This window comes from Amblyomma americanum, chromosome 1 (assembly GCF_052857255.1).
Source record: "Amblyomma americanum isolate KBUSLIRL-KWMA chromosome 1, ASM5285725v1, whole genome shotgun sequence".
Taxonomy (NCBI): Eukaryota; Metazoa; Arthropoda; class Arachnida; order Ixodida; family Ixodidae; genus Amblyomma; species Amblyomma americanum.
The window spans coordinates 36,732,204-36,752,180 of NC_135497.1; the positions used below are offsets into that span (position 1 = coordinate 36,732,204).

General features: G+C 44.5%; 1 protein-coding gene across 6 annotated transcripts in view; it reads left to right on the plus strand.

The window, feature by feature from the left end:
* Window positions 1-19,977, plus strand: part of hts (adducin 1-like protein hts) — a 103,587-nt gene that overhangs the window by 67,586 nt on the left and 16,024 nt on the right. For 2 of the 6 annotated variants that reach the window (XM_077645439.1, XM_077645440.1), the window contains exons 12-15: window positions 2,419-2,614; window positions 4,652-4,789; window positions 8,343-8,399; window positions 15,994-16,062. In XM_077645439.1, the coding sequence (XP_077501565.1) occupies window positions 2,419-2,614; window positions 4,652-4,789; window positions 8,343-8,399; window positions 15,994-16,062 (460 nt within the window). Of the gene's footprint in view, window positions 1-2,418; window positions 2,615-4,651; window positions 4,790-7,543; window positions 7,619-8,342; window positions 8,400-15,993; window positions 16,063-19,977 lie in introns of all 6 variants that reach the window. The other 4 variants (XM_077645441.1, XM_077645442.1, XM_077645443.1 and 1 more) reach the window with 2 other exon arrangements.

Below are 19,977 nucleotides of genomic sequence, written 5' to 3' on the forward strand. Positions count from 1 at the left end.
CAAGGCGTAGGGGTTAACGACGGTTTGTCCCCTGCAAGTGAAGACGGCAACTTGAGCAGCGTTGAAATACCGGGTGCAGGAGGAGCTGAGGTGCTGAGGAGACATCCTTGAGGTGGAAGGCTAGGCGAAACGGCAGACGCATTGATAGCAGGATGTGATCTTTCCATGTCATAAGTACTGTTCATGTCAGTTGGCCAGGCTGAGGTAGGCCTGCGCGCCTCACGGAACGAACGTCGGCATTGTGAAGGCAGTGTTGGAGGGTCCGTCCCGAGATCTTGTGGCGTTCTTGGGATCTTCAGGCAACATGAAGAGATGACACTATGGCCGGAAAGGTAAACACAGCACATAAAAGCACAGAAGTAGCCGATCGGCACAGACAGGGCGACAGCCCAATTTGGTCTTAATCGTTTTCCGGCCCACGCGCTTAATCACTGCTTTTTTCACTTCGTGTGTGTGGGAGGGGAGGAGCCAAAGCTGAGCACGCCAGCCATGCTCCAGCGGCTCGTCTGCTCCGCTCTACTATGTGATCACCTGTTTTAAAACCAGATGGCGCTGGTGTCAGATTTAGGCGTGCCCTCTGGGCAGCCCAGGTTCTCTATAGCAAAAATCCTCGATTTAACGCGTTCCAAACCACTGCTGTCACCTGCTCTGCACAGAGCGATCACCGGCTTGCTGCTTCAGAGAGAGGCCATATGGTGCCTCCTCCGTCTCTGTAACGAGCGATTATTGCAGTCTACACACCGACCCCCCCCCCCCCCCCCCCCCCCCCCACTCTCCCTCTTCAACTCGCGCAACTCGCTCTCCTCACTGGGCAGAAAAAAAGTTGACTCCAGATACAAGTGGTGGATCCTTCCATCCCTCCCAATGTTGTGTAGTTCCCCATGGGATGGCATGATGTTGTGCGCAGCTCAAAACAATCAGCACAGCAACACAATCGCAGAGCCAGCAGTCGGGGGGCCAAATGGAGGTATAAGGCGATAAAACGGCACCTTTGCGTGCAGCCCGTGGCTGACTACAGTCGAACCCCGCTACAACGAACGTCGCTTCAACGAAATATTTCCCATTCCCCATCAGCTCGCTATAGAAAGTAATGGAACAAATTTCTCATCACAGCGAACCATTTTTGGGGGCGTTTCCGCTTCAACGAAATTTTTGATATGTGAAGCTGAGTTTAAAAATCTATCTTACAATAAAACAAGCATATCGCTGCCCATCTGTGTACTTTCGCTGGAATCAATTGATCCACTCATTCAAACGCACATGGAAGACCGCCATTGCTTGGTGGTGATGACAATCGGGCTGGCTGCCTTGCGAAAAGGCGCGGATGCAAGCTCCCGTTTTCTTCCAAGCCAGAGCTGCAACCAGTTCGACGCCAAAGGACGCAGCAGCATGGCAACAGCAGCAGCACGTTTGCCCTAGTTTTTTTCACTTGTGCTTGTGCACTGCAATCAACACGAGCATGGCGACTTTGTCTAGGAAGTGGAAGTTCCTTTCTTCCGAGGAGCTGAGTGATGAAGCCATAATTGAGGGCGTTCGCCACAGCGACGCATCATTGGATGATGACAGCCGACGCAGAGGATTTTGCACCATTATCTGCACTAAAAAGTGATGGAAGCATTTGATGTGCTCCGCAGATTTATTGGTGCTCACGATGACGACGTCACGATGCAACTGCTCACTGAGTACGAAAGTCAACGCCACGGCGCTCGTGACAAAAAAAAAAAAAGCAGAAGGAGCTGACCGACTTCTTTGGAAATAAATTATGTTTTGGGACTATGTTGTCCAACCTGACAGTGTTTTTGGGCTGTTTCCGCTTCAGCAAAATTTTTAGCGCGCCCCGTTAGTTTCCTTGTAGTGAGGTTCAGCTGTAGGTGCAAATGGAACAACAGACTTGGTAGTTTGTGAATCCGGCGAGCACCAGAAGTTTGCTCTCACAACTGTTCATCTCGGAGAGTGACCACCAGTGCATGTGAGCCGTGTAAACAATGCGCAATTAGGTGTGTTTTTTTTTTTTTTTTTTAGCTGGCACCAGTTAGCAAAGTGCCATTCGCTTGGAGCTGCATGTATCCTGCTGGGAACTAGCAATGGCTCTGGGCGCGTACTACTCACGGCTCGGGGGAAACTATGTTAGACCATGCATATAGGTTGGCGCTGCGAATACACGTCAACCCCACAATTTCGAATGGCTGTTTTTGCAAAAAAGAGGTCAACTTATATGCGGCATTGTATTGTATATTGATGCATATGAGCTGACCTTTTTTAATTAGCAATTATCATGCAGCGATTACTTCATCAAATGATGCTAATTAATATATTACAGGTGTTTTAACATGACTACCTTGAGTTACATTTGGGCCGGTGTTGGCTTTGTAAAATATTTCTAAGTGCTAGCAATCTTTTTGTGTGTGGCCTGTGCAGGATGCTGTAGCAAGCGCAACCGGTGATCAAGTAGTGCTTGTGGGTGCTGCGTCCAAGGGTATAATTCAGCGTGATTATCAGCACAATGCTATGGTCTACAAAACTGCTTACAGCAAGAATCCCTTTGACAACATTACTGACTCTGAGCTTGAAGACTACAAGCGACTGGTGGAAAGAAAGCAGCGTGGAGAGTCAAGTGAGTTGTGCTCCTTTGTGGAGGTCCTAAGCGTTGGTTATGACTGGCATCAAAGTCTGGCTTAGGCTTTCCAATGTTTTTAAGGTGAAAGCCTTTAATGGCTCATGCTCGCATCCGTCCGTCCGTTATGCTCTTAACGTTTATTAACTCAATAAGAAAAAAACTTTGTGGACGATGGGATTCAAACCACCATCGTTGCGTTCCGCAGCCGAGCGTGGTAACGACTACACTACTTGCTGGCAGTGCATTTGTAGTTCTTGTCTAGGACGCTGGAGTGTGTTTGCAGAAAGGCGTCGAATCGAACGGATGCCTCCTTAACGTCCTCCAGTGTCTCCAGCATTTAAGATTCACCAACAGTTGTGTACTTAACTAACATCTTAACCACACAACACTGACACAAGCAGCAACACCGTGCTAAAGGCTTTCGCCTCACCGCACTTTAGTGCCTTTTCAGCATTTTTGTGCTTTCACAAGGAACATAATAGGAATGCTCCTCTGATAAAATGGATGTCTGCTTGCCTCAGCACGCCCAGAAACCAGTGTTTTTCAGCTCTAACCAATCATATATTTTTATTGCCGGCGGATTTTTATCAATGTTTTTCAGCTAAAAACTGAAATTATACAACCTCTTTATAATCTAATTACAATGCAGTACGGTTAGGGAAAAAAATGCCCAGTTTTTTTTTCGTGGCACATATGATGTATTACGTTATCTGTATTAGCAGTAAGCATAATATTTTTGCTGTTCATTGTTTGCCATGTGTGTGCTTACCTTAAAGGTGCACTAAAGCGTAATCTGAACTCGTCTTTTTACCGCGGGAACTCATTCCGGTAATTTTTAGAAATTTCGAATTATTGTCCTGTGTGGCCGATTAAACGTCCCGGCTCCCACCTCTCAGTAAAATTGGCACCTGATATTTAAAATTGCTGCATGTAACGTTGTGTTGAGTCCTTGAATTTGCCCCTTTTGAGTCTGTACGAACCCTGATGAAAGGAGGAGGTTCTGACAAGGGCGGAGGAATGCAGTACCTGAAGGTGGTTACTGTGGAGGGCGAATCTACCAATGTCAGTGAGGAATCAATGTTTCAGAGATGCGCGTTGGACATGATGTACTGAAAAAAAGAAACGTTATTACTGGTGGCAAAATATGTATGCACAAAAATGGCATCTTACATGCTACTTTGCTCACTGTTTCGTGCAGTATTATTTATTGTGTTCGCTATATGGCATAACAGAACGTCTTATTCGTGACAAGAAGGATGCTAAGTTCACCTGAAATAATGAGATCACACTGAGATAAAACTTGGCGAGTTTGATGTGTACACAACTGTGTACAAAGCGCCGAAAGGAACATGGTTGGCATGTGGCAGAGTCAAACTCCCCCTCCATTTATACAAGGTTCTTATGCTATCACAGCTAATGGCCTTTTTTCTGAATACCTTGGCTATGCAGGGTGAGTGGTTGGGCCTTAAAGATGTCTGCCTGATTGAGCATTTGGAAAGAGTTGTCTCCTATAGTCGCAGTGGTGGGAAATGTGCAAGGTACTGCAGTGAATTCATGTAAACTTAATTTCTCCGGGACAAAGTGTAAGGCATGAAGTGTCATAAAGTAGTTTCTTTGCAAGATTTCAATGCTAGTTTAGTAATAACAGTTCTTCAATTGACAGTCGGTGTGGGTGTGTAGATGTATGGTGGACAGTAACTCGCGGCCCTAGATTCATTAGAAGCTTGGTAGTTTTGCTGCAAAAATGGACATCATCCCTGCATCGAGCTTCAACGTCGAATCGAATGCTAGCTGGGGTCTCATTTTTCCTCATATTCCAGGCGCGACAAATTTTGCTTAGGAATTCCTCTTCGCAGACGCATGCACTCATGTGGCTGAAAATAATTGATGAGACAAATGTGTATGTGTCTCGGAGTGTTCAGTCTGCCCCCTAACAGTCAGTTAACTATGCCATCAGACTAATGCAACAAATCTGTCTGTGAACCTGGCTTGAAGGAATGCTGTGCGCTCAACATTGCATATGTCTATTTACAGTTGATGATGATGTGCCTGATAGCTTAAAGCCACTGCTAGTAGAACCAGTGGCCGTTCCAAGCCAGGGCCCGCAGCATACATCCAGTCCACTACAGTCACCTGCTCAGTCTCCAACATCTCCTGCATCTGATGAAGAAGGTGGGTGCATTTGTCTAAATTTCGTTACTTATATCCATTTGTGGGAGCTTTCATAGTACAGCTATTGTTAGTATTTTCTATGCTGGAAATGCCTGAAAAGACAACTTGGTGTGAAAACATGTCATTTGCGTGTATAGGCACAGATGATATCTCATGTATACAACTGGCTTGACTTTGGGCTGACCATTTGTGTTGTCTCTTTGGGCTCCCCTTTGTCTCTGAGCAACACATGCAGCATCAGTCTTGAAGTCCCAAATGTGGTCTCTGACAACCACCACTTGCGAGTGCTACGTTATGCCTAATTCAAGTTCCTTCCTTTCTTCAGTATACAGTAAAAGCTCGTTAATTCGAACTCGAAGGGGACCAGAAAATTGTTCGAATTAAGCGAAGTTCGAATTATTGAATGGCCGCTAGAATGGGCAGTTATAGCACCCCACCGCGCGGGCAGAACCCGAAGCAGTCACATCTAGACTCGTCGCGACCTAGGCGCTACTACATGTTTGTGGAGGCCATATTCTGAGAATTAAATTCAGTCCTAGTGGCAAATGAAATAAATTGATCGGCCAGTTATGCACCAGAGACAAGTACTGGAATGCATTCGTGTGAGCAGCGAGCTTAGTGCTGGAATATATGATGCTATTTATGCTCCAAAACATGTTTGTTTATGGGGAAGGGTTGTCCAAATAAAAGTAATCGGCGAAGTGCATTTGCTTGCATTTTTTCTGCCGAGACTATCAGCATCATCTGCAGCTTGCCCAAAGCTCCTGCGCAACGTCAGAGTTGTCATTGACAGAGAAGTGCCATGCTGCAACATCGAGCGCCGACGCTACTTCATGTGCACTCGGCGGTGGCATAGTCTCGTTCGTCCAATAAAGGCAGCACATTCTTGTAACAAATTTGCCTTGGTCCCTCCCCCCCCTTTTTTTGCTTTGGATTAGTTGGGTTTTACTGTGCGTCACTCCCACTCCCTTATTCAGTGCCTAGTACGCTTTACAAGAACAGTAAATTATGCTGATACTGGGTAAAAAAAAAAGGTTTGTAATAGCTTTTTTTTTTTTTTGCGGGTGGGATCTGTGAGTAGGCGATTAGTTACTTTTATTTGCAGCTGACTCGTACGTGGCAGGTACACTATTATTAAAATGGCAGCAGTCATCATCACTGTTACAGTTGCCGTCCATTGCCAAGATGCATAGTGAAATACATAATCTTAAGCACTGTTCTGTGCAAAGTCCACTGTAACGGAGCGTAAACCGGAATTCGTAAACGGAATTCGCAGTAAACAAAGTCAAGTCAGTTGCGAAGATAGGAAAGCCAGCCAGACATGATAGATTTGTATGTTATCCGATATTATACTGTATTTACATGCTTGATAACGTCATGGCCTTATGTGCAAAAACAGCAGCACAACCAGCATTTTAGATGGGTCTGTACGCAGCATTGACTGTGTTTCCTCACACCAAGTTTAAAAAGCAATTAAAAAAAGTTCAGTGAAGCCAGCTGTCTGGTTTGTTGTTTTTCTTGCACCTATGGTTTTTCTCCTTGTTTAAGGTGCAGTCTTTCACATTGTACCTCACCTGTGACTCTTTCTTTTGGCTTGAATGGTTTTCTATTTATAGCTTCCCATACATACATTTTCGTGCTTGTCGTGTTTTTTTAAACTTTTCCATCTTGCAAGGTCATATTTAATAATTGTATTCTTTCATCTTTTGAGGCCCAGTGAGTTGAGCTGCGTGTTTGCTGCATAACAGGTTGTACCTGTTACAGTCACCGACCGTTTTTTTTTTTTTTTTCCGGACTCTCTAAGGACCGCAAAAATGTCCGAAAAATCAGATTTCACGGTAAAAATCACTTTACGTCAACTTTTAATTGTCATTTCTCGAGGGCTCAAGCTCCCCAGTTAGAAAAGCGGCGGTATTTTTTTCTGCTCTCCATCTCCGTGAAGCCATATGCCTACCCCGCGTTTCGCTGCTGCATCTTTGCGTATTCTAGAAGAAGACTCTGCACGGATGAGTTCTGCAAACTTTTCCAAGAACACCACAAGCTAACAACCACGCATGCTCAATGTATGAACCTGCAGAGAATGCTAGCCCGAATGAGAGGGTCCCTTTTAGCTTGAATTCTGCTTTATTCAATCAAGTTTTTGATCCTCCTTGATGTCTGCATGAGCTTGGTTCTACTATACACATTATTGGCAGCTTGGCTATTGGTAGCGGTGCCGCGATGAGTGCAAATGAGGTCCGAAAAATCGAGCAATCTGTTGCGACGCGTCCAAACGCCTTATTTTAGGGGCATGTGTGAATTTTCGGCCAGCGGTTGTATAGGGTTAACAGCCAGCTCAAAGTTTTGGATTGCTGGATAAAAATACTGGCTTTATAGTGGTTGCTGTTTTGCCATGATGATCTTGATATCGTTGAAACCAACATGGTCACCCTTTTCAGAGAGAGTGCAATGTGCAGCAGTCATTTTTACATTAAGCTGTGATCGCTGGCTACGGTATCCATTATGAGGTTTTTAATGAATGTGACCAGAAAGGTGCAGGTAGCAGCCGGTCCACCTAAATTTAATCAGTTATGTATTATTATTCTGGACCCTATTTAAAATCTCAAAGAAACTGCAGCAAGTGGCTAGCCGGCAGGCTTCTTGCCCTATTTGTCAAGCTGTTGCTAGTTGTTAAACATATTTTGATGCAATATTAATTGGGCTTATGGCTGCGTTCTGCTTGCGCCTTCTTTCCCTCTCCCCTTTTTGAAATAGTGAAGACAGCTGTTGTAACGGCGGTGCGGTATCTTCAGCCAAACATGACAGAGCCACAGATTATCATCACAGACGGTTAGTTTTTTGTGTGGCGCTGCAAAGCAATGTCTGGCTCTTTTCTTTTGCGGTTTCAGCATCTCTTCCAGACTGACTAGAGAGGCCACTAACAACGTTGCTGCACAGCAGCACTTGCATGACTACGAATGCAACAACACTAGGTGTGTTGTGTGAGCCCAGTGCTATGTAGTGCCCCAGCAGCATGTCTGTAAACCATTCCCATAGGCATCTGTATTGCCAGGACCTTGTTTTTTGGTGCCTAACTTCTTCAGCCCCACCCACCCCAAGTGGCCTTTTTTTTTTTTTTTCTTTCTGTGGAGGCATGAAAATGTACTTCATTGTCTGTTCGCATCTTTAGTAAGTGGCTGTTCACGAATAGCTCTGTGGTGTGTTTCATTCAGAGCAGGCTGCCAGGTTGGCCCTCCTTTATTCTCTGAACTTTTAGTGGGTGCCAAGGTTGGCAGGAATGGCAGGGGCACAGTGGAGCAGCATTCCATTTTCTTGAGGATCACGTGCACCATGCAATAAGCACATAATCAGCAGAAGCACAGTTACATGAAAGCAGGGTCACCTGGGACCTAGCAGTGTTACCACAACCCTGTTCCATGCACAGGCCACTGTGTGTGCCTGCACTTGTGACGAAAAAGCTTCCCTGGAATTGTTCCCGGGTGGCATTCTGGTTGGCCTTGGTTGTAGTGCATGTCTGCATGGAGTGTTCTGCTTCTTTCCTAACTGCATGCAGATTCAAAATCCAGTGCTCGAGTGAAGAGGTCATTGTCGTCAAGGTTGGCCACAGAGGGTGAGTGTTGAGACATGTCTGTGAGTGCTTCATGACATTAAGCATGCAGTTTTGGTAGTTTGTGCAAATATCCTTTTCCTACAGCTAGTGCTGTGCATTTTTTTTTAGTTCTTAAACCATGAGTTACATACGGTGTTGGCATCCAGAGCACCTGCTCATATCCGGACTCTCCTGTTTGCAGTACACAAGCGCGAGAAAGTCACAGGCTACATTTTGGGCTCACCCCCTCCTCTAAAAAAAAAGAAAAAAGCTAATGATTAAGAGCAAATGAGAGTGCGCTTAAGCATTCAACAGCATACTTACCGCTTAGGTAGGTGCTTGTTATTTTTGTAATTCATGGAAATAAGGTGTGGAGACTGGAGTGTATAGTGTTTTTTTTTCCCCCATTTCACCGAAACAAGGTTTGCTTGTAGGTGAAGGCCCCTAGACTGCAGCAGGTGGCTGTGGAACATTGCTGCCATGCTGGTACATTCATCAAGCAGCTGTACATTAGGCTTTCATTGGGATTTCATGTTGGATTCTCTGGTAAAAGAAAGGAAGTAGATATCAATAGTTTTGTTGAAATTAACACTGCTCTTGCCAAGCTCATAGCAGGTTTAGTGGGAGCAGAAACACTGCAACCAATGTGGATATTTGGTTAAGTCATTTTACCAGTTAGGGGGGGGGGGGGGGGGGGGGGGGGCGACAAGGGTCTTAAAGCTTTTTTTTTTATTTGTCAACATAATTTTCTGAAAACTTAGCATGCAGGTATAGTATCGTAGAATGCTAATTTCAAATACATATTTATATTTCAAATATCTCGCCTGGAAGGACATACTACAGGACAAAATAACATCATTTCTTATGGGCTTTTGTTGTAATTTCTCAGTTTAAAAGGCTTTTTTAAGAATATGGACATATTTATAAGTCCACTGCACATCCTAAGGCTTTCCTTTTTCCTTTAAACATGATGGATTATCAGTCAGGTCAAATGTGGGCTAATTACCGCCATGTTGGATTTATTTTCACACTTTATTTTTTATCAACAAATGACTTTAAAGTATAACACATGCTCACATGATCCTTTTTTTTTTTTCATGGGTATTTTTGCCTAGCATATCAAGGGTATACCCCCCTCCCCTTTGGCTAGTCTCGCAGTATGGGCTTTGAGGTGATGGTAACATTTCCTTTGTTCTTTCTCATGTTGCCACTGTTATCAACTGCACAAGCAGGTACACCTGTGCCACTCAGCCTGCCATAGGCAACAGGTGGCACGTGCACAGCGCTGAGATGTGGCCTTGTCATGTCGCCTGCTGTGCTGCCTCTGGCAAAAGCAAAGGCACATGGTGATGCAGTTCCTGTTTACATCCACAGGCACCCCACTCATATACAAAGTGATTTTATAATGTTTACAGATATTTATTTTAGAAACTGTGAGAGACACATCGATGCAGTCTCTGCAGGTGGACTCTATAGTGAGGCAGACATTATGCACATGATAGAGCTCTATAATTAGATAATTAACTAAAATGAGCTAATCAACTTCTTTATTTTTGTTTTAAGGGAGCAAGGTTAAATTGCAAAATTGAAAGTTGTCAACGTTGAAGGTGAGCGCAGTTTTTAAATTTTCTTTGTTGGCAATATGGTTCGAAATATCAAACGTCAAAATTATGCATTTCAGAACTTGTTGAGTTGGGTTTTCCGTGTTGCATGTTTATAAAACTGTGCGAAGTACCGCCACCGAAGTCATGTTAACTGCTTCTGCATCTTAAAATACACAAACAGCTTCTGTATTTGATGCATTAAAACTGCGAGCGACACCCTTTTTTAAATGTGCAATGTGGTAAAGCTAACTCAACGAGCTTTTAATTGCATATTTTTGGCGTTCGATAAAAAAAATTTAAAGCTGGGCTCAGCATCGATATTGACGGCCTTCAGCTTGAAATACAGTCTTGCCCCCTTAAGCCACAAATAAAAAACGACAGCTGCCCTCATTCATCTAGTGGCACACAGAAACTAGACCACTGATGAGAAAAGTGCATTGCCACTAGTGGGGGATGATATCAGAAAGGCTCATTACGTGCCAAATGTTCCAGACATTGCGCACGACCATCCCCGATTTGTCCAAAAAAAATAATGGAAACTTAAAACAACGTCCGTAATCTAAGCATAAAATGTTCTTGTGAAATTTATTCTTGAGGTGAGCTGAGTTCGAACATTTTTAAAAGACGTGAAGCCAGGCACCGCTCAATAACTGATTTAAAAAATTAGTTTTTCGAAAACACTCCACAAATTTTTTAATGACACCTGCTAAGATTTTTGCTTTTGGTGTGATACAGGTCATGCATTTTTGGATGGTTTAAATATTTGAAAATTTCAATTAATGTAAAAATTGTACTATTTTAACTTTTTTTAAATGTCAGCTAACATCCTCTCGGCAATTAATAGCCATCTTGCTTTTCTAGATGTACATTAAATAAATTTACAGCTGATGAAACTGAATGCATCGAAGTGAAATCAAATACTGAAGTTACAGAAAAGTGCATTTTGAATCATGAACACCCGTTTATTTCACCCTGAGGTGGTCCAAGTGAAAATACAAACGATGGCATGTTTAGTAGAACAGTTTATTGCATTTCATTTGTGAAGTTTTATCGGGGTGAGGCGATTTTTTTTTTATAGTGAGAAATAAGCACTTTTTTTTTTTTTTGAAGTTGAGCTCTTGCACTATAAGTTGTGCCATCTCCTTGCACCTCCTCACCACAGAGCACAGCGCCATCGACACTGGCCAGACGAAATGTTCACTTCTTCTTCCTAAGTGAGGTTTCCACTGCAGGCAGGTATCAGAACATTTTGCAGTCGAACAGACAGATATCAGTGGGAAAAGATTTTCTTAGCACTTGCTGGGGCGGCACGGCACACACATGAGAGAGTGATTTAATGGGTTCGTGCCACACTCAGTTATTGTTGTCAGCCATGACAAGACATGTAGAGGGCATGAGGATGGAGGCGGCGCTGTTTGCTAGTGCCATGATCAGGCCGTGCTCACCGCCAGCATGTCTTGCATTACCCGAAGCCGTGGTGAGGCCCTTCGTTCCATCATGTGCCCTCCGAGACGCGCATTCTCCCCACTTATTCGGAAGGACTGGTGTTGCAGTTGCCATGGTGCCGGCTGGTCCTTCCTCGTGGTCCACGCGAGACAGCACATTGAGTGCCCTCAATTTTCTGCTCTTGCCTGCCTGGTGCCATAGCAGGCCCATTCGAACTTTGAAAGCAAAAACAATCTGCCTTAGCTATGGCCCCAAAGATGCACAACTGACTGCGAGTGAGGGCAAACTGATGTGGTTATCTGGCCATAAATGTGTCATGCTAGATGCCGTGCTCTTTGTTGAAGAAGCATTAAGAGACTATGTAACTTGCAGCGCGAGTGCTCTTCAAATTTTTTTTCTCGCTTTAAAATACATATTTCAATCAAAACTTCAGAAAATGAAAACTAATAAACTGTTCTACTAAACCCTTCATCAGTTGTATTTTTACTTGGACCACCTCAGGGTGAATTAAATAGGTGTTTATGGTTGATAACACCCTTTTCTGTAACATCAGCATTTTATTTTACTACGATGTATTCATTTTCTTCAGCTGTGACATTTATTTATAGTTAATAGACATCTAAGCCAGCCATTTCATAATTTCCAAGAGGAAGTTGCTATTTTAAAAAAAAAATTTCAGAACTGTATAATTTTTACATTTTTTTTAATTCTAAAAAAATATACCGTGAAAGAATACATGACCTTGCTGGAATGTGCAAGGCAATGTTCCAATTTAGCTCTGCTTTCAAGGTATTTCCTTGTCAAGTGGTTGCTTGCATGGTACTAGAAACCTACTTTTTGGTTTTACCAATAAACAAAGAGCTTTTGTCTTGCATGTTATTTAGTGCAATAGTAGGGACACAATCTTGTGTGGTGCTACATGTAGAGGTGGTAGAAACCAGGCGGATGCTGTCAAACCTCGGTATAGCGAACAGGTAAAAAAATAGTTCGATGTAGCCAAAATTTGTAATACAAAATTTCGCCATAACATGCACAGGAGAAGCGAAATTTTAGTCAATGAAAGGGATGGCGGCAGGGAGGAAGCTTTAGCACCGTTTGCATGCCACTCGTAGCGATTCTGGAGGCCGCAAAGAACCAAAGGTCAGTTAGGGTTGGCTTCTCCACGCAGCCCTGGCAACCATAGGTCGGCGGACTCGCTCATGAGTCAGCTCACTTGGGCTCATTTCAGTCATGAGTCCGAACACGCATTGAGATCATGATCTTGAATCGTGTGTGAGTCACGACTTGCATTCAAATCATTATCTGAGTCGTGAGTGAGTCCGTACTCACGTTCAGATCACGATCTGATTCGTGAGCCTTGATTCACATTCAGATCGATCTGAGTCGTGATGAGAGTGGGCACACAATCAGGGCGTTATCTGCGTCATCCTGGTAAGTCAGGTAGGCTGTGGTCCTATCTAATCAAATAAGTCCATGATGTGAGGTTGAACAATCCCATGATCCCGAGTAAATTCATGATGCCAACTAGGCACGAGTTTGTAACGTTCATAAACGCTACTTTCCTGTGCACTCCTAATACTGATACGCTTTTGGTTGAGTTGGTAAGACCAATTTCATTGTTTCATGGTATGTAATTTTTGTGGCTGCTGCACTCTAGAACATTACTAAAAGGCGAGAAAGGTTGATTTATCGCCGTGCTTGGCCTTGTTGGATATTAGCTGTTGCTTGCTGTATCACGGTTGTTCTAGTTCTTCCTTTATTGTTTTTTTATTGGTTGCCAAACACATGCAGTGGCCTCGGATCTTTACGCCCCGCGAGCAGCAGCTACAGGCCTCTAGGCATCTCAGCCAGGCCTGGCCACAGACTAGCTGCAGTTAAGAGCTCATCGCATCACCATGTTTTTAACAACTTTTTTGGCATTTTAGGCACGTAACTTGGACCGTTGGATGTAAAATCAATTCAGCTGTTCGGTGTGTGAGCTTATAGGAGGCCTGAGTCGAAGTGAGTCATGAGGTGAAATGTGCGAGTGAGCCCGAATGAGTGAACACAGATGAGTCGTGAGTCAAAAGGAGCGAGTCCAGGTGAGTCGAAATGAGTGAGCCTAGATGAGTCGTGAGTCAAAATGAGAGAGTCTTGAGTCGAATTGAGTGAGCCCAAATGAGTCTCGATTTGAAATGAGTGAGCCTAGAGAGTCGTGAGTGAGACGTGAATTGCTATGGGTGTTTGACCCCAAATGACTGGCGAGTCTGAGTGAGCCCAACTGAGTTGTGAGTCGAAATGAGTTTTGAGTTCATGAATTCGAGTGAGCCCGTAGGTTGAACAAAGTTTTCTGAGTGAGCACTCGTGATTTTGCCAAGGTATGCTGACAGCAGTGACGACAGGTCAAACGTCAACTGAGGGGGCTTGCCCGCATTGCTGCAGTGTCACTTGAAAAACGAGACGCCATAATGAAAGCGATCGCCATTTTCACTGCATCCGCAACAGTCAACATGAGCACAGGATGGCTACTTGAAGGCTTGTAACCAACCATGGTGCTGGTTCGGGAGCATTATTGATGGGTGCAAGAGAGTAAACGGGTGCCGACTACCTGGCTACCAACGGTTCACCCCACCATACCTTCTGTGGCATTGTTGGCGAGAGCAAGGTAAAGCGCAAACCTCGGCACGAATGCTTGCTGCATCACCACCAGTCACATGTGTAGTGAGACAAAGCCTGCTGTCTTCCCTCGTAGTGGGCACAGCTCGGTGCTCAGCGGTCCGATGTGTCTCTTTTATGGTCAGCCACATTCAGTAGAGCCAATAAGTCATAATATCCATGTTTGTTATATCGAGGTTTGACCTGCAGTGTGGTGGTCAAATGCTTTGTATGGCTGTTGACATTTATTCACGTTGCACCGCTGCTGTTGTATTTCAGCTTTCTGTGTATGTATGCATGGTACCCTTTGAGAATATTGTCTGTATAATCTCCTGCGCAAATGAACAATGCTTTTAATGTGCACAGTTTAACCTGCCTTCTTTTCCTATTGCTAGTCGTTTCAGCCTTGCAAAAACTTTAGGCTTCTGAACTACCATTTTCAGATTCACTTTTTCGTTCACACTTTTCATGTTAAGCATTAGAAAGGGATGACCAGACATGCTGATGTTTTGTCATTGCTTTCCAGAAGTGTAAAGGGTTGAAAAATGAAAATTAGATTTGAAATGGCAAATAGCAGTGCACGTGCGATTTGAGATTTTGCATAGTGTGATCCACTTCCGTGGGGAGCCACTGTGCATTCGCAGATTGCGCTGAGAACGCTGTAAAACACCAGGCGATGCCCAGCTGTTTGCACACTGGCGGTACACAGAAGCATATTGGGCTATGATAACTCTCTCTTCGCATGCATACCTCCGTGCTGGTTATGGTGCGTGCGCGCCGCGGGTAGCGCGGCCGCAGGCACCTGGCAGGTACAAGTTTGTGCTCCACGCTTCCTCTTGCTCATGTCTATTGTCGCAAACATGCGGAGACAGGATGGCATACGTGTGGGGCACGCACACATAGTGCAGAGTCGGGGCTTTGGTTGCACGCATGCTGCGGAGCCATCCCAGACAACATACTCTGAACCGGAACCACACAGCAAGTGTTAAAGAAACGTCACTTGCTCAAAACGAATGCTTCGAGGTTTCGGATACAAAACGTTGGGATCAAACCGAATGTTGAATATTTTACTATTCAACTGAATATTCGAAATTATTTAATATTTGCACATGCCTAGCCATATTTCTTTTGCTTGCCAACTTGTTCAGGTTATGTGCAGTGTACCTCTCTTCCTTCTCCTTGGGCTTTTTTTTTTAGCCCATTTTCTTGTATTTCTTGGATTCGCTTTCTCTCCTTCAGTTGTTTCCTTCATTGGCTGGATATCACAGCTTTAAATTTTTAGTATAATATTTTGTTGTCATTTTTAAGAGTGCCAATTGTTGAGCCTACTTTTCATGTTGGTAGCACATATTTTGTAGGTTTTTTTTTTCCTTGAACTTTTTTTTTGGGGGGGGGGGGGGGGGGGGGGGCTGCATTAGGCTCAGCAGATGGACATCTCGTACTAGTTTTCATGAACTTCATTAACACATCTGTCTTGTATGATCATGTAGCAACTTGAATATCACTAGAATGTCAGCCGTGTGGATTTCTCGGAAAGTAGTTTTCATTTCTAATTGTATGATATATGTTGGGGCATTCTTTTTATTGCTTAAAGTTCTTAACTGTGCCAAGCTAGTGCTGCTGACTGCTCACTTTCCAGTTGCCAAGCTAGCAGAGCAGCTGCACTAGAATCTTGGGAAGTGCCATGACATAGGTCCTGTGTTGGAACAACTGCTTCTGTTTTAAGCCACGAAGTTGCAGTTGCAAAGCCCTGTGACTTTGGCTGGCTTGATTCAGAATGGTTTTGTCTGCTCGTGCTCTCTGTTCCTGGAATGTGTGTACTCATTTGCTTCCTCTTCACCCCTCCCCCCTTTTTTTTATCACCTGTGGCCATGCTGCTTGTGCACACTATGCATGACTTGTGCAGGCACTGCATGACATTTGCTGCGCAGAAGAAGAGCGTATCGTGCCACAACAGTTTGGGCGGCGAGCGCAGTCAGAGCGCAAGCCCAAGCGCCAAAGTAAGTGCATACTTGCTTATGGCATGGCGTGCCTAGGCTCCTCTTTATCAATGCTTGTATCTTTTCTTTGTTACTATTCAATTTTTTCAGTTGCCTTTCTTGAGGCACTAGTTGCCTTGCTGCTCTAGTGAAAATTAAATTACCCAGCCTATTGTCAGTGAATGAAAGGTTGGTGGGTCTTTTTCATTTCAGTTGTCTTCAAGTTTGTTTTAGTTTTTTTAGATGCTGTTATTCATGCCTGTTTTACTTAACCTCAAACATTTCATCAAGCATAGAGAAAGGCAAGCCATAGATTAAGATTAAACCTTTTACAGTAAAACCTCATTAATTCTACCTCGATTACCACAGCGGTGGCCTATTGGTTTCAGCACCCGCCTTGTATGCGGGAGGTGTGGGGCTCTGTCCCCAGTGCCGCCAGGTACCCACTGGTGTTGCACAGTGCGTACAAGCTATTCCTGGCCCGGTGTCTTATCTGGTGCAAAATGCTTGGAAAATGGGTCTTTGGCCCTATCTTCTGTAATGAAAATTACCTTGTGCCATAGCACTCTTTGGTCAAAGTTGCCCTTGTGCCACATAAAAACTCATGGTGATGACGACCTCAGTTAATTCGGAAATCCAGAGAATTTGGGCTGCTGGCGTGGTCTCAGCCACTGCCTATGTAAGCCTACGGCACCATACACTCGTTACTTCGGTCGCAGCTGGGCTTGCACGGTTAATTCGTATGGGCTGCCAAAGGGGACGAGTTGAGGTATGACCAGCACTGCATGTGATCATGCAGATAGCCTTCCTCAAGCCTGGTGCAGTCTTGCTTGCTCACCTTTGCCATGCACGCAATGGCTGACGTGACAGTGGTTGCAGGCCCCCATTGCAGACACATAGTCTGGTCGCATATTTTCGGTTTCGCTTCCATAAGCTTGGAGCAGGCCTGCAGTGATGACTGCTATCGGCCACGCATCAGCGAGCTCCGTTAATATATATTAACTTCTATGGGCCAGCCAACCGAGCACAGTTTTGTGTCATTTCAGGCGCCGATTAGCGCATCACTTGTCCTTTTCATTTCAGAAGGTGTCGCATAGTACTTATGCTGTTGCATTTTCCTCACTTGCATCCCCATAATTTTTGCTTTATCTTGTGCTCTGAAACTGTGCACGTGACACGCATTGTTTGAAGTTTTTGCAGTGGAGCCTCTCCACATGCAACAGTGCCACTTGAGAGGAAGCTCCGCCGCTACTGCGTCACACTGTGTAGGAGTGCTCAGAGGCCGTTACCATTTTGGAAAAGTTCTGTATTGATATCCCCGAGTGTGTGCACGCAATAATGCACCTCACAAAACTGCGAAATTGTCATTCGCAGTTTTCATTTAAAAAGCAGAAGAGCACCACCGAGAGTTTCACCAAATAAATTTACACTGACGTGAGTGGTTTCCAGCAGTTTTCTGAGGTCCATTCATTAATTCGGAGCTTCAAATAATTCGGATGGTTTTCCAGGTCCGTGGAAGTCCAAATTAACAAGATTTCACTCTAGTTCTTACTCTTTCCTTGGATTTAGGGCAAGGCAAAATAATTAGCAGCCAGATGCAGTGTTATGAAGCCACACTACTTTTCAGGGAAGTGGCACATTTACAGCAGGTCTTGAAATCAAGAACACTGGCCTTTGTCGTGAAAGCACTGCTCTTGGAAATTTTAAGGCAATTGCTAAGTAGCCAAAGATGATGGCTGTGTCAAGAAAGGTGCAACAGCTGTGCTTTCGCTGTGCCTGGAAATTTTAAGGGAATTGCTAAGTAGCCCAAAATGATGGCTATGTCGAGAATGGTGTAACAGCTGTGCTTGTTCAGGTAGCCAGTGCGTCCATATTACTACACACATTAACAGGATGCTGAGGTGGTTTTCCAATAATTTAAAGTAAAACTGCCATTTTATGTCTGCTAGACTTGTAGGATGGAACCTCGAGGTAAAGAGGTAAAGTAGACAAAACAGATTGACGATAACGACAATTCCTGAGGCACAGGTCTACAGTGGCACAAGACCAGCTGCACACGTTTTTCTATTCTCATCAAGGAAACGTAGTTCTTTATCAGACAGAGCTATTGAGGCAACGCTTACGCATTCATCTTTGAATTTATGGATTTCATGAGCTTCAATGATTTCACGGGTGATTTTTGTTCTATTATCTGACAGTACTCGGCACTGACTGCGATGCAATTGTTCCTTAAAGCATTTTTCAGCAATTTTATCTGAGAGATATTGGTTGGTGATTTTTGGCTGAGCTTTTGTTTCCAGTTTCAAACATTGGTATTATGTCATCAAGACCAGCATTTCTTTTCTCAAAAATAGCCAAAAGAAGTGAAACAAGGTTTTTCTTCACACTGAAATACAGTCGAGCCAACTTATAACGAATGCGACGGTTGCACAGATATCTTTCGTTTTATTTGATGTTCGTAGTAATTGGCCACTCCATATTACGGCCACAAATATTATTACGTCCGCCGAAAGTGTTGCTTATTTCTTAAAAAACTGTAGTAGGCGTGTCTAGTTCTTGAAAGTACCGTAAAAACCGGACTATAGGTCGGACCGGAATATAGGTCGACCCCCTAACTAACCAATTCTAAAAATGAAAAAGATCTTTTTCAATGGGAAAAGTACCGAAAGACATCCTTACTTTGAAACAAATGCGACTCGAGAGGTTGCACAATGGTGACAGTATTTAATTTCATTTAAATGCTGCTTGTATGTACACCCGGCAAATTTTTTAACAATATCGCGCACCAATCGGCCCGCGTGTTTGTTTCTGGCACAGGCAAGTACGGCGCCGTAGAGCAAAGCCCTCCTCTTCATGAATCGCCGCAACCAGGATGGCGAGCCTTTGAATTGCGCCCTCGTGAGTCTAGAGGCACGCGCGATCTCTGCCGCTTTCACGCGGATGCATTCGGCAGTCACAGGCAGCGATCTTGCTCGCAGCGCAACGTTTCCTTCCTATTCTCGATACACTACGGTCTGCCCACGAAATGATGTTTTCTTCTGGTTGCTGCAAGTTGTAATACGCAGCTTCTGCCTCCGCCAGTACTGAATGCTCTTTTCGGATACTCCAAATTCGCGCTGTGCCGCCAGGTTCCCGTGAGCTTCCTCGTACTCAATCGTGTTTTTCTTGAAGGCGACGGTAAATTGCCGTTAGCTTCCGCTTTGCATCTACTGAAACTCAAAATGGCGGCACTGCTGCTGATGGCGATGGTGATGGAGGCAGCTGACTTCATCCACCCATTGTTGCAAGACTTCCGTATTTTTTCCGCCAATGACCGGTATATAAGACGGGGGCCGACTTTTCACCATGGTTTTTTGAAAAAAAGTTCGACCTATATTCCGGTTTTTACGGTAGACCCTACTGCAGTGCTTTCCAGGCTCTCCAGGGTGGTCATATTCTCTTACTTGAGACTCTTGCTACCCACAATCGTCTAATCAACTAATCGTGGTTGCAGCGCCCATGACAGCTGGTGGCAGGTTGGCCATGTCGGATTCTTAGCGGTAGGGGAGTGCTCGTCAGAGTACGCAGGTCTGCGATGTTGTCCGCACGAACATAGTCGCCCCAGGAAACATCTGGCCAGCTGTGCATCAATGACGTGTTGCCACATATCCACATGCTTGTGATCCCGTGTGTCTAAGACACTTTCATCTATCATTCCTGGGCCCACACAGTGATGAAAGTAGTGCATCGCTCGTGGCACGGAATGTATCAAGTCCACTATCAGTAATCTGACGCTGCCTGCACGTGGGAGCTAACAGCAAAAATGGTGGAGCTGACTGGTCACGTGATGCATGCCACGTGACCGGCCTGTCCAGCCAGGCATTCGCACATCTCAAATTGTTCATTTTAGTTGATCCACGACCATGCATCGTAGTTTCGCTTTCGACACTGCACCTA